The sequence below is a fragment of the Anolis carolinensis genome, chromosome 3, assembly GCF_035594765.1.
Source record: "Anolis carolinensis isolate JA03-04 chromosome 3, rAnoCar3.1.pri, whole genome shotgun sequence".
Lineage (NCBI taxonomy): Eukaryota > Metazoa > Chordata > Lepidosauria > Squamata > Dactyloidae > Anolis > Anolis carolinensis.
In genome coordinates, this window is record NC_085843.1 from 80,092,504 (window position 1) to 80,107,372 (window position 14,869).

General features: G+C 37.3%; 1 protein-coding gene across 7 annotated transcripts in view; it reads right to left on the reverse strand.

Moving 5' to 3' along the window:
- The window catches only part of dscam (DS cell adhesion molecule), a 445,521-nt gene that overhangs the window by 230,684 nt on the left and 199,968 nt on the right, over nt 1-14,869 (reverse strand). Inside the window, exon 1 of one of the 7 annotated variants that reach the window (XM_008107494.3) lies at nt 8,225-8,249. The exons of the other annotated variants lie outside the window; for them this stretch is intronic. Coding sequence (XP_008105701.1) covers nt 8,225-8,234 — 10 coding nt within the window. The 5' untranslated portion in view covers nt 8,235-8,249. Of the gene's footprint in view, nt 1-8,224; nt 8,250-14,869 lie in introns of those variants that run through there. 7 annotated transcript variants of the gene reach the window in all.

Consider the following 14,869-nt stretch of genomic DNA (forward strand, 5'->3'; position numbering starts at 1 on the left):
ACACAAAAGAGAGAACAGCTATCACAAACTAAGAAAAAGATGAATTTACAGTGTAGAATAATTGAATCATGAATCAAATGGGCTTACTAGCTGTTTCAGTAGATGAAAAGGCAGGAGTTGGGATTTCATGTGGCTTAACTAGGAAATAAACATCAAAAGGCTTGTGCTGTCTGGTGGTGTTAGGAAGTGCCTTTGAAGTTCTAGACAGGATGCTAGATATGCACGTACTAGGCCATGGTACAGCTGACCAGAGGCTCTGACATTAAATTAAAACCAATAGAATTATTTTAACATGATTATTTTGACCAGGTGGGTTACTCTGTTGTGCAGTTATAATGATTATATTAACACTTTGTTACTGTGTGCCTTCAACAAAAATACAATGGGGAAAGGGATGGCAGAAAAATGAGAGAAAAGAAGAAACAACCTGTTATTAATAAATAATATACAGAGTGTACACACCCCCATGGATACCTGAAACAGTAGATAATAAGGAACCATACCATAGAATTATATGAGGGAGGGAACAGGCTTTGGAACATGGATATGTGAAATCATGGGTATCAAATCTATGGATATGGGGGGTCATATTTTATTTTTATAGTATTTAAAAGCCACTTTGAATGTTACAGTTCTTGTCATATACAGCTAATAAGCAATATATAATATGTGTGTGTATTAAATAAAATATTATGACACCTGACCAAATGCAGTGTGCAATATTAAGCATTTAATGCATATAACCTGAACTCTGAGATATGTCAAAAAAGGCATAACCTAATCAAAAAGGGAGAGACAAAATTTCACGTGCATTTTTATATTAATAATTCCACATGTCTTGATAAATGCATATTCAACTATTCATTTGGTTCCTAAGGTATTGTCAAACTTTATACAAAATGAAATAGTATTTCTATGTTTTATTATAATACCCACTTTCATGCTGCAATCTTTTACATCAAATTCAGTGCAACATATCGTGGTCCCAAGAAAGTGTGTACAGATGCCATCCAATTGTGCCAAAACAAGCAGGAATATTTAAGAATGTTCTACTGAATTTATGTCTGCATACATGTGATAAATATAGTATGTTAGAGAAAATATTAGTTCTTATTGATTTCAGTTCACCCATACATTGTATGTGGGGATAGATTTTCCTTTGTTATAAAGTTTTCCTTTCAAGATCCCCTTCCATTGAAAGTAACAAGAAGCAAAATAACTGTGCCAACAATAGATCCTAGGAAACGTATTCAGGGTAGCTGTGTTGCCATAAAGCACTGAAATCCAAAATCCACACAAGAACTGTATGTTTATCCCCTTCCCCTTCAGAAGGAAAACAATTTTAAAAAGTGCTTTTTCTTGCTCTATCTTTGTTTCTATGTTTCTTTCGGCATTGCATCCAATCAAAAGCAAATTAGTTCCTATTACGTTCAATGCAAAGCATAAAAAATTTGCCTGACATTGTAAACTCATCATGCCATTTCTGATTTGGTTCTGGAACTTAACCATAAGACAGCTTCTCTTTTAATTGTACAATACATTTTCATAGGGTACTATACTTATAATTAAAAATCAGGCAGTTTTTGAAACATGACGTTTTCTGTGCTCATTGAGATGGCCAAGTGTGGAAGAGATGGTTGCCTTCTCTTCAAGGATGCAAATGCATCTGGAAATAGAAAGAGAGGAAGGGAAGCCTTGGAAAAGCTGGGCTCTTCTTGTCATGTTGCCTTAGTGTTACATGAAATCCTGTGACATGTGACATTAAAAAAGGTCACAATGACAATCTGACTGCTGCAACAGTGGCATATTTTTCAACACCAGCAGTAAATGAATGGAAATAAATTTCCTTCCATGCATTTTAAATAATAATCCACTTTGACAATCGAAACATATCTGCTCACTATTTCCAAATTTTTATTTTATTTTATTTCCAGACTAGTGGCCGTTAAATTATGTCACTTATAAAATTATAAGGGAAAGTAAAATGAACAGGCTTGTAATATTATGGCAAAGTGAAGGGCAGCTGTTTAGGAAAATATTTTTGTTGTTGATATTGTTGCCGGTGTTGCTATAGCCCGCCTTTTTAGCTCACTCGTGGCTTATAAAATTAAAGATTAAGATATAATTCAACTATTAATAGACATAAAAGCATGCCCATTTTTTTTTAAAAAAAAACAACAACAGATCATACAGTATATTTCTAAAAATCCTTTTATCATGAGCAACTGATTCTCACAAACCAGCCAAAATTAAACTGAGGGTACACTGTAGAATCAATGCAGTTTTGCACCACTTTAATTGCCATGGCAAAATCCTGTGAAATACCAGAAGTCGTAGTTTTACTAAGTCTTTAGCCTTCACTGCTGAAGAGTGCTGATTCCTCACCAAACTGCAATTTCCATTATTCCATAGTATTGAGCCTTGACAGTTTAAATAGTGTCAAGCCACATAAAATTTCCCCAAACTCAAAAGGATTTACTTGCTGATAGAAGAACAGCAAGGAGGGTGCCAGTCCAGCTTTTTTTAGGAAGGGAGTTTTAAAGCTGGGGAGCTGCTACTCAAAAGACCCACTCTTATGTTCCTATCAGATGTACATGTGAGGCTAGATAGTGCAATGCCAAATCTAATAATCTAAGATTGCAGTGAATGCTATCATTTTGATATATGATCCTATAAGAAACAATGATACAGCATATGGGAAAGTGAGATACACTTGACTAATTTTCTTGAATCCCCTTAATACCATATTTACTCAGTTGTAATGCACATCTTTTTTGGTATAATTGTTTAGCCAAAATGGAGATGTGCATTACATTCAATGGCGCATTGTAATTTCATGCCAAAATGTGCCTGTATCCCTCATCAGGCTGAGACTAGTGAGCTGGCCAGCCTCAGCCTGATGGTAGAGCAGCAATTTCTCTTCCCAAGCCACTTCCACTTCGTCTCTCAGCTGACGGAATGCCCTTTCCCTCCCAAGTCCCTGTTCCTTTGTCTCAGTGTCGAAGGAAAAAGGGGAACCCTTTCCCTCCCCAAATTCCCTCTCCATCTCAGAGAGGAAGGAGAAAGGATTTTTACTTTGTCCCTGCATTTTCAGGGAAAATGTAACCCCATTCAACACAAGCCTATTTTTTTATCTGTTTGTAAGCTGTCCAGAAACAGCTGGCTTTTGAGTTGAATACAGCATTTTTCCTCAGACTATATATTCATTTGTTTTTTAAAAAAATCTTAGAAAATTAGTTTTGAAAGTTAAGTGGCATGAAGCACATTCAGCAGCAGTCTGTTTCAGTTTGAAGATGGAAGTGGAAGAAGGGAACTGAGTTAAGATTTTTTATGCAATTTGTGCACAAAGTAACTAATAATTTCAGTGCACCACAGGTTACAGAAACTACTGCATTATATCATCTCCCATCTACTCAATAGTTTTGCTGCACTATATCTCTACTATGGTACTATGTACCATTCAGTGAGTGGAGTATTCCACTTCACTGAGATACTCCCTGAGGGATCTTGTATAAGCAGAGCAGTTAGCATGTGTGCATAAAATTCAATGGAGGGAAGAAATCCCTACGTCTGCTCACAGCTCTGAATTACCTCTTCAGGGCTTAAAGGCATTTGGGATCATTGCCATGTGGCTAACCAATGGCGAAAAGCCCTAATTTCCTGTGAAATTGATGATTTCTCCAAACCTTGGTAAATGCTATATATTGCTTAATTGGGCCATGTCGGATTCAACTCATTAAACTACTGCTTCCAATAATACGGTGATTTCCACCCATTTGCATCAGAAGTACCTTGCTCCCCGCTATCCTGCTCCAACATTATGAATAGTCATGAGGCATTAGTAAGCAAGCATAGATTTTTCACCTAGTTTGTTTGCAGATAAATGGTACATTAAGCTTGCACAAAACTGCATTTGCTGAACAGAGCGGGTTTTCTCCCCAGGATCTATAACAGAAGGCAAACATACATAGATGCCATTTGAGCATTCAGTGTGGAATGGTCACTTATTAACTATGGATCTCCTCACATGCCAGCATCACTAAGGATCGCCGAGAATCTCTGTAGATTGTGGCGGCACCTGCCCAGGCAGAGTAGAGACCTGTCACTTCATGCCTCGCACCATCCTGGCTTTCCCCCACCTCATCATATGGAGGGAAGCGTCAGGCAGCTATCTTTCCATAGATTTCTATGGAAAGACGAGATACCTCCCGTCTTTCCCCGCCAACTATTTTTCGGCAGTGGCAGGGTTTTTTGTTTTTGTTTTGGCAGTTTCACCCTGGAGCAGTCCTGGAAGTACTTCTCCAAAGTGTGATGGGAGACATCGGGCTCCATGCCAAAACAACTAAAAGCCCGTCTCCACCACCAAAAAAAGCCCATGTGAAGACGTCCCTAGAAAGACCAGTTATGGAAGGCTGTTTTCTTGCAACAATTAACATGCTTCTTGCAACAATTAACATGAGAAATGTAATTTCATGTCCTTGACTGATGTTATAGTTGCAATGTACGTTTCACTGACCTTTTCATTCTCTTGAATTTGAGTTAGGTTATTTTAATCTTATCTGGAATTCAAAAATCCAAAATACTTCAAAATCAAATATTGTACATGTGGGTGCAAATACTGACACCTTTGCTTTTTGATGGCTCAGTATAAACAAATTTTGTTTCATGTACAAAAATATTAAAAATATTGCATAAAAATTACTTTCGGACTATGTGTATAACGTGTATATCAGGAGTCCCCAAACTAAGGCCCGTGGGCCGTATGCGGCCATTTATCTGGCCCCGCCCTCAGTTTTAGACTTAGGCTTGCCCAAAGTCTGAAATTACTTGAAGGCACGCAACAACAGCAACAACAATCCTAATTAATTTGACTATCTCATCAGCAAGAAGTAGGCCCACACTTCCCATTGAAATCCTGGTAGGTTTATGTTGGTTAAAATTGTTCTTATTTTAAAATATTGTATTGTTCTTTCATTGGTTTTTTTTTTTTGCACTACAAATAAGATATGTGCAGTGTGCATAGGAATTTGTTCGTATTTTTTTCAAACTACCCTGTTTCCCTGAAAATAAGACATCCCCAAAAAATAAGACCTAGCAGAGGTTTTGCTGAATTGCTAAATATAAGGCCTCCCCCAAAAGTAAAACCTAGCAAAGTTTTTGTTTGGAAGCATGCCCGGTGCCCGCCAAACAAAACACCAGAACTTGCAGGATCGGTAAATGTACATACCAGTTGTACATGGAAATAATGGTAATAATATATTAAAATGTTATATTATTTATATTTATACAGTAGTAACAAGAAATTCTTGACAGGAGTCATAGTTTGTCTAGTTTGGTTATGTTGGTTTGTGATGACAACTACTGTACAGTATATAATAAATGTTCATTTTTTTGTTCAACAATAAATGTGAATTCTTCTTCATGGAAAAATAAGACATCCCCTAAAAATAAGACCTAGCACATCTTTGGGAGCAAAAAATAATATAAGACACTGTCTTATTTTCGGGGAAACACGGTATAGTCCGCCCCCCCAACACTCTGAGGGACCTTGGACCGACCCTCTGCTTTAAAAGTTTGAGGACCCCTGGTGTATATGAAATATATTTAAACTTTGCTTCCATCTCCAAGATATCTCATTAAGTACATATATATATAAATAATCTGTAAAAAAAATTCTGAAATCCTAAACATTTCTAGTCCCGAGCATTTCAGATTAGGGATACACAACTTGTAATATATTTCAAGTACCAGGATACCAAATGTAAAAAACCTATTCACAAAGATTACATTCTTACCATCACATGTGCAAAAATGGTGCTGTATTTCTCAAAATCCCACTAAATTCATTACTAAACTTCAGAAAAGTGGATAAGTCACTCTTCTGATTATAACATAAATGAATTGGAATTTCTTAATCCTTAAATTCTGCTGCCACCATTAAAACACAAATAAAAACTTTCAGTGGAACATGAAGAAACAGTATCTTCATGCTCAAGAATGACACCTTTTCCCTACTGATACTATATTAAATTACCAGCTAATGTGTGTTTGTGCCTTCAGGTCACCTATCAAAGTATGGTGACTATGAACTTCATAGAGTTTTCTTAGGCAGGGAATACTCAGAAATGGCCAGTTTCTTCCTCTGAAATATAACTTATAGCACTTGGTATTCATTGGTGGTCTCTCATCCATGTATTAATCATGATGGACACTGCTTAGCTACTACAATCAAACAGGATCTGGTGCTTTTATGCTCACAAAATGTCCATGTGCTAGCCGTTTCAAACCAACAGTCACTATAGTCAGCACGATCCAATCCACAATACAAACTTCCATTCTCTTGTCTATATTTCCATGATCAATTACTATTTAATCTATTTGGGGTCTTCTATACACTATATATTATTTGAGATATTCCCATCACTAAAACAGTAATTAGCCGCCCCGAGTACCCCTGGTGAGAGGGGCGGGATAGAAATAAAGCTTTATTGTTTGATACACAACAAGATTAGTACACAGCAAACAAGATCACTATGCTGGCTGTGAAGCTGACAGATTTTCTGACAAGAAATTTTGTCAGTGTCGATTGTTTTCAAGTGCTGGCCAAGGTCTTTAGGCACTGCACCCAGTGTACTGATCACTACTGAGACCACCTTTACTGGCGTTTGTCAGAGTCTTTGCAGTTCGATCTTTAAATTCTCATATTGCGTCAGCTTTTCCAGTTGCTTCTTGTCGATTCTGCTGTCACCTGGGATTGCAACACCGATAAGCCATACTTTGTTTTTTAACACAATCATAAGATCAGGAGTATTTTGCTCCAAAATTGTTGTTTTTGTTGCTGTTTTTGTTGTTGTTGTTCTCTGGAGAATCCGTTTCCCAATCATCCTTGGGAATTTACTGTAGTCCTCTCAAGTGTTGCCTACATAAATAATATACCTCACAGTAAGAATGAAATCCTTAGTTCCTTGAAAGAACAGAAATTTTATTAGAGCAACTAGCAGTTGTTCCAGATTTTCTGAAAAAACAAACATATTCTATCAAACACACCTCTTTCCAACATATTTGGTTTATCACCATTTTTAATTCAGAGTATTGCTTTAAGAGTGAACATATGGCTAAACAAACACACACAACCAAGAGCAATTTTGAAGGTATGTGTGTGCCTGAAAGAGAAGGTCTTACTTAAAGGGTAGACTTGGAAGTCAATCAGTTTCATCCCACTTAGTTGAATCTGATAGAATCCATTCTGTACACCATTTCCACAAATGAAAAGAAGTTAAGAGCACTCTTGCCCTCCCTTGGTAATCTCTCCTCATTCTTGGAAGTGAATCATATCAGCTTGTTGTGTGGAGGAAGAGAATGATAAATTTAAAATAGCTGAGGAATATCAATTGGAAGGCCTCTCAAAGCATATACAATCCTACACAGTTAATTCACATTAACTCGTCCTCAAGGTCTAATATTTGTCCATTTTTATACACATTTATTTTCATTTTAGTCAAAATATTATGGCTTATAGCAGTAAATAGCATTTTAATGCTATCCAGATATTTACATTTAATTCTTATGAAACAAATGTGACTAGTTTCCTTTGCAAGAGGCGACGATCACTAAACAGAAGGAGCAAAAATAGGGGAAAGACATGAAGTATATTAAAACATAATGACATAAAATTATGTTATTTTAGATTATGAATTGCTGTCTTAAATCCCAGTGGTGGCCTTCTTTGCCAAATGCCCAAGAATGGCAACAATATACACATTTTATAATCTGCAGATAGTGTGACACTGCAGATTAAATAATACACAAAAGCCCCACTCAGGTTCCTATCAAAAGTGTGATGTCATATGTGAATATTTATGGTTGGGATGTGAAAATGTTGGACCATAAAATTCTTTAGCCTACAAATTCCACAATTTTTTACCACTGGCCAGTGGCCATGCTATTGGAGCTACTAAGAGTTTTTGTAAAGTGTTGGCTGATTATAAAAAAAAAACTTATTTAAAGACTGCACTCACACACTTGTCTTAGTTGTTGTCCTCATTGCTAATTTACAACACAACTTTAGTCTGCATTCTTATTACCCCACAGCTGAGTTGGAGTAGTGAATGATGGATCAGCCCTGGGAATATTTGAATTGACACCCCCCCCCCCCACACACACACACAAACATATACACACTCACTACGGACAGGAGAGAATCCCACCGGACAGCCACCCTTACCATATTCCATCCCCGTTTTCCTAGTCACGGAAGCCAGTAGGTGCAATATGGGTCATGTTGGCAGCTCATTGCCGGGAGTGACATGGGCAGGAGAACAATGTATGAGAGGGGAAGGAGAAAGGATTAATTGTTCCCTCTTTTTCATCTCCCTTCGCAGATTGCCTCATTGTTCCAGCCAACATCATTCTAGGCAACAAATGACCGACACAAGCCATGTTGTGCCCACTGGCCACAGTGACAAGGAGAAGGGGGGGAATTATGGTGAGTGTCATCCTGTGTCCCTGGAATGATCAAGCCCTGGGAATATGACATGGCCATGTAAACAGTTGCAGTCTGTTCAATCTCAGAACTGGGTCAACTGTTTATATCAAAACCAAAATCATTGTTTGTTCCAATTTCTCGGGGGAATTCAGAGCAACCCATGACTTTGGTCAACGTAATTCAAAGATGCATTAAAGTGGCCTTGCCCTGTATTAACCCAAATCAATTACATGTGTTCTTTACTATGAAGCTGATCTGCTTGCCCTTCAGGTAGATATGCTCATGCTCAAGATCTCTTTTTTCCATCAAGTATTGTCTTCAGAGACTCCACTATCTTTGACATCTAAACTGCAATCCTACATATGTCTATTCAGATATAAGGTCCCTTGTGTTAAGTGTGACTCCCTTCATGTGAGGACTGGTACAGTGAATTGCATATTTATTCATTGTTTATACTCTTGTTTTCTGTTCAGTTCATATAAATCTTTTGCCTTATTACCCTTGCTTCTCCCTTTGGTTTCTTTCTCTCTCCATCAAAATTCAAATTGCCCAAGCAACTTAGGCAATATTTCCTTCTGTTACACTGTAAAAAGTAATGCAGATTGATGGCATGATTGATAATCATAACAGAAGCTAGCACTGAGATGATAGTAAATAATCACAACATCATGGACATTTGCATTGACTAAAGGTAAGTGCAAGTATTTTCCTACTCTAAAGTAATGTACTCATTAAAGTAATATAAACAAGGCATTTGGGGGGGGGGGGGGGGATCTTGGAAGTGTCTCGTATTCCTTGAGGGAATCCCCCTGCCTTGTGGCATAAAGTATTGATTAAACTGCTGCTGAAGTGATTTGTAATGATATCTGTTTGTAATATTTGATGTAATGCATTTTAAATGAACACCATGCTTTCTCTCTCCATTTTTATGCCATTGCATGAATAGCTACTTATAATTATGAAAAAAATAAATCTCTTAATAATGTTTCTCAATTTTAAATCAAAGGAACTGCAAGAAACTTAAGTATCAAGGAATGAATGCCTCACTGTTTATGATAGGGGACAAAGTGAGTGTAAAAATATATAAAATAGTTGTTTCTATACCTCAGAGGTAAAGAGATACGTAACTTGCATACAGAAGACTACAAACACAAACCAGGCAAAGGGAATAAGACAAGAGAATATATTTACTGAAAACAGCTGCTTTGTCAATTTACTTTGTAAATTGAATACATGAAAGTGTTGGGTAACACAGTATAAGACTGCGGAATCTATTGACCAATAAAAGCATTATTCAGAGGGTCTACAGAGTACTTACAACAAAATGTTTCCCCACCTTTGACGTCCTTCAGATTACTATGGATTTCCCTGTCATTCTACATTTTAAGGTTACTTTAAGCCTCTTTTCAAGTTTTCAGGTTTTCATTGTACTTTATTCACTTTAGGCTAATCTATGTGAAATAAATTAATTCCCAATGAAATAAAACAAATCAAAATTTTGCATATGTATGTATATGAGTAGATTTCTATCTCGGTGTGTGTGTGTGTGTATAAAAACTTTCATCAGATTCTCAGAGGGATCCACGACTCAAAAAAGACAACTAACCACTGGTATAAGACGAATCCTTTTATTCGTATTAGGGAGCAAAAAAAACCTTGCTGTAAAACATTATTTTTCTAAATATATATCCTGTTTCACCCTTATAACACAACATAAATACAAATAAAAAAATAATTCAACAGCATTACTAGATTGTATGGAAGCAAGCCATTCCCTATTTTTGAAGCAGACAACTTGGCATCCTTCCTAGTGTACTGTACTATGTAACAAAATTTGGGAACTTTTCTGTTCCTGGTTTGAAAGTGTTATTCCTGTTTAATATTGCAGGACTAACAGTACTTGGAAAGTAGATATTATACTCCAGAAACTTGGTTTTTGTAACTGCCACAAACTATATTGAATAGGTTGAGACTCGATAACTAATAGCAAAATGTCCTGCAGGATGTCCCACAAAAACAAAGTTTTTGCAGTTTAATAAACATTTTCCATGTTTTAATTATAGAACCAATTAGAAAATGACATTTATAACTCAGGAACAAAAGTTGTGTTACATAGTATGAGAGGTGAAAATCCAAAATGTCTGGAGACCACTACATTGCCTACCCTTCCCCTATGCCACCAGTATGCTAAAGTTCTCATAGATCTCAGGCAAAAATGCTGACAGATGGAACAATAACACAAAAAACAAAGGGGTTTCATTTCTCACTCTACAGATTTAAATGTGCAGTTGCATTGGATTCCAGAATTGTTGTCAGCAGAAGCCAAGCACTATCATTGAGGTATCTGCCTCCTATTGTGTTTATGTGTGTGTTTGTGTGTACATTTCCTGGTCTTCTTGTCTACTTCAAAGAAATGAACAGAGAATAAAAAGAGAAAGAAATGCTGGCAGCATTTTCATCTCTAACAGTGAAGGGTAGAAAGAATAAAATACGCAAAGCATCTTACATGTTGCAACAAAGCTGACAAGTGAACAGAATCTTTCCTTAGTAGATGGTGTAACACAGCCTATTGTTCTGTTATTACAGGATCATCAAAGCAGAAACCAAGGCTCTGAGCAATGAACTTTACATGGTTGTGCCAAAAAGTTGCTGCAAGTTAGATTTGGCAAATAAAAAATAGTGTGCTATAAATAGACTAGTATCACTGAAACAAATGTAACTTGAGAACAAATGTAATGTATTCTATTTTATTTTTTAAAAGATGGATGTGTATCGACATGAGAGTAATACAATTTATTTATTTATTGTGTGTCAAAAGCATTGCATAAATAAATAAGTTTAAAATTGATAACATAAAGGGATCACAATCAGCTAAATAGTTTTTGATCAAAAACGGGCAACAGCAACTGCACTGTAATACAATAAAGACAATAGTTTGCTCTTCTAGCGCTTCCAGATTTCACTGAAATGTGTGCCAAAGTGGGTTTTTGTTACCAACCCCCCCCCCCAAAAAAACACTTTCCCAGGTGACTGTCCCCATGCCATTGCGGTAAGTACCGCAATGGCATGGGGCCACCCCAACCCTCCCAAATGCCCTAAAAAAATAAAAAAACACTTACCGGGCTGCATGTAAACCTCCTAGCATGTAGAAATGACACACCAGGAGGCGGGGGGAGGGGGGGCAGGAGAAATAGTTGTGAGACCAGTAGTCAGTCCCCAAACAGCCCATAACTCATTAGACCCAGCCCTTTCAGGAAGGCCCGGATCTAATGGGGTATCAAATTAATTTGCGACAAAGCAAGGTTTACCTGCTTTATCCTGAATTAAGCCTCTTTTACTGGAGCCGTCGTTTGGACATTCTGGCAAAAGTCCGACAGGGCCCTTCTATGCACTAGTTACCTCCAAAGTTAATCAGAACACCTGATTATTATTTTTAAACAGTGTCACTCCACATTTAGATCTCTTTGGAGAACTTCAGAAGAACATGCATGCTTGGGTCCATAAATATTTCGGATTTTTCTGGATTTTGGTATACCTGTTTATGTATATACCTTGGATATGGAACCAAAGTTCATATACACGTTATACACATAGCCTGAAGATAATTGTATATATTTTAATACTTTTGAGCATAAAAATAAGTTTGTATACATTGAATCATCAAAAACAATATCTACATCCATGTGGACAACTCTAGATTTTGGAGTACAGTAGAGTCTTACTTATCCAAGCCTCGCTTATCCAAGCCTCTGGATAATCCAAGCCATTTTTGTAGTCAATGATTTCAATAAATTGTGATATTTTGGTGCTAAATTTGTAAATACAGTAATTACAACATAACATTACTGCGTATTGAACTACTTTTTCTGTCAAATTTGTTGTATAACATGATGTTTTGGTGCTTAATTTGTAAAATCATATCCTAATTTGATGTTTAATAGGCTTTTCCTTAATCTCTCCTTATTATCCAAGATATTCGCTTATCCAAGCTTCTGCTGGCCCGTTTAGCTTGGATAAGTGAGACTCTACTGTATTTCAGATTTTGGAATTCCATATAAGGGATACTGTAGAAGTATCTGATTGTTTCACACAAGAAGGGCTTTTTATAATGCTGTTTTTCTTTGATTCTGTATTTGAAAATATTATTTTAAATTATTTTAATTTTTGTTAGTTTAATACCTGCCACCCTGAGTTCCAGTTGGGGAGAAAAGCAGTGTGCAGATAAAGTTATGGATGGATAGACAGACAGACCGTCAGATACAGGCATGTTGCTGGTTTCTATTGTGAATTTATATTTGAACATACATATTGTAAAATATACAAAAATGTTGTATCCCACTATAGGATGGCAGTAGTGACACACTGCAAACACCAGGTTCTCTGCTAAGCTACTCCTGTGGCTAGGGAATCTTCCAGAAGAAATATGGGGCACAGAGTAGGGGACTGGAGTGGGTCAGGGAAAACTGGATATTCCACCATGGAATATAAAAAGCATAACATAGCATAAGTGGCTAACAAACGGCATGGAAATAATGATCAGGCCAGCAGAAAGATTGCTACTGGAAAGAAAATATTTAAACAGATGTATTGCTGTGCAAGACACAACAGCTGTTAAGATCTATGAGAAATTATCCAATGCATTCATAGCATCTGGACTAGGATCAACATACAGGTGTAACAGCTGGAGCCAGGCAGAATATTACAGTCAACAGGAATCTAGTATCTGCAGATGAAATGTGGAAGAGTATGTTTTTACAAAAACTCAATCTGATTACATTAGAAATATTACACGACCAACTTCAGCCTGTGTTACAGATTAATTTTAAACCAACAAGCAGAGACATGATGTAGGGTAATGCTCATCCTTCTACTGTGAAGCTCTTAGCAAAGCTGAGGGAATACCCATTCCAATTTAACTAACGACCTCATCCCACTTACCAAAACAAGCGTCCTAGAACACTTTGAGCCTTCTTCAGGGATGGAACCTCACGCCAGCCATCACATGACGTTGTTTGACTTCCGGTGGATGCTCCGCCCCCAACTGGGGTGGAAGCATCCTTGGAGACTTCCCCCCAAACATGGGAGGTTTCCCATGTTGTGCTGTTTGGGCAATGTTTCCCCATGTGATGACAAAACGGCACGGGGGGGGGGTCTCCATGTGATAAGGTCATTAACTATGTTTCCCTCCATCCAGCATCCTATACACATCAACAGAGGCAAGAGATGCAAGACTCTTTCATGACACACAATGTATAGCACTAGGATTCCACTTGGGTTGCTATGGCTGCACTCTATAGAATCCTAGGTTTTTTAGATTAGTGAGACACTAGAGCTGTCTGTATGATAATTCCTAGCACCCTTTATTAAACTGCAAATCCCAGGATCTATAAGAAGGAGTTATGGCAGTTTCAGTAGAATCACTGTGATGTAACTTCTAGTGTGAAAGGGTTCTAAATAAGACTCTGCCCCTTCAGTCCTCAAATTCCTCATACTGCAGAGAGTAAGACACTGAAGATTAGTCACACCTAGGAGTATTATATTTGCTGTGCTTGCATTCCTTTGGTAGGTTGTCTTGTCTCTTTTGTCCAGATGTCTGAACTGTATGAACAACCAAAATTCTAAACTACTGTTATACTGTTAGACATTTGGAACAGGAAGGGAAATTTATGGGGTAGCAGGCAAAACTCTTGGGGCAGGCTCCTCAGTTTACTCCCCTGTACCCTATATTCTTTGCTTTCTATCCTGACATACGCTCTCTGTTCCTACAAACTATTAAAGGTAGGGGGTGAAGAATATTAATGGGTTGGGAAGGGAGAAAAAGGCAGAAAGCAGAAATACTGAACTATAACTAATATTTTTATTTGATCTTAAGAATTCTATAAGGCTTTAAAAGCTCCCCTCTAATCTGAGTGTGGAATTTGTGATCCCCTAATGGTTTTCGGTTGCACTCAGGAGAATTTCACAAGTGTCTTCAATTATTGTGGGGTTTGCACTTTAAAAGGAAATATGGGTATTGCTACTGCACTTGCCTAATCTCCTCTGTGCATTGTACAATGCCTGAAGACTTGTGATGCAATTATTATTTTACAAAATAAAATTTATACTAATGAGAATATTAGTTGAGATATCCTCTATTTAAAAAACTAAGAAAACCAACATGGACAGGCAGAGCAACTAGCTCTCACTTATGGGAGCAATGCTAGAAAAATAAACAGCAAAACAGAAAAAAAATTGCACTAACAAAGCTAAAGGCTTGGTGGATGTGTGTGCGCAATGGTGGGAGAACTAGGGATTTTGAGTTTGCTCTAATTGCCTGCTTATTCCTCCATTATGGTTGAAGGGCTTTGGTAATTCACCAGTATGAAATATTCAAGACCTGGTCTC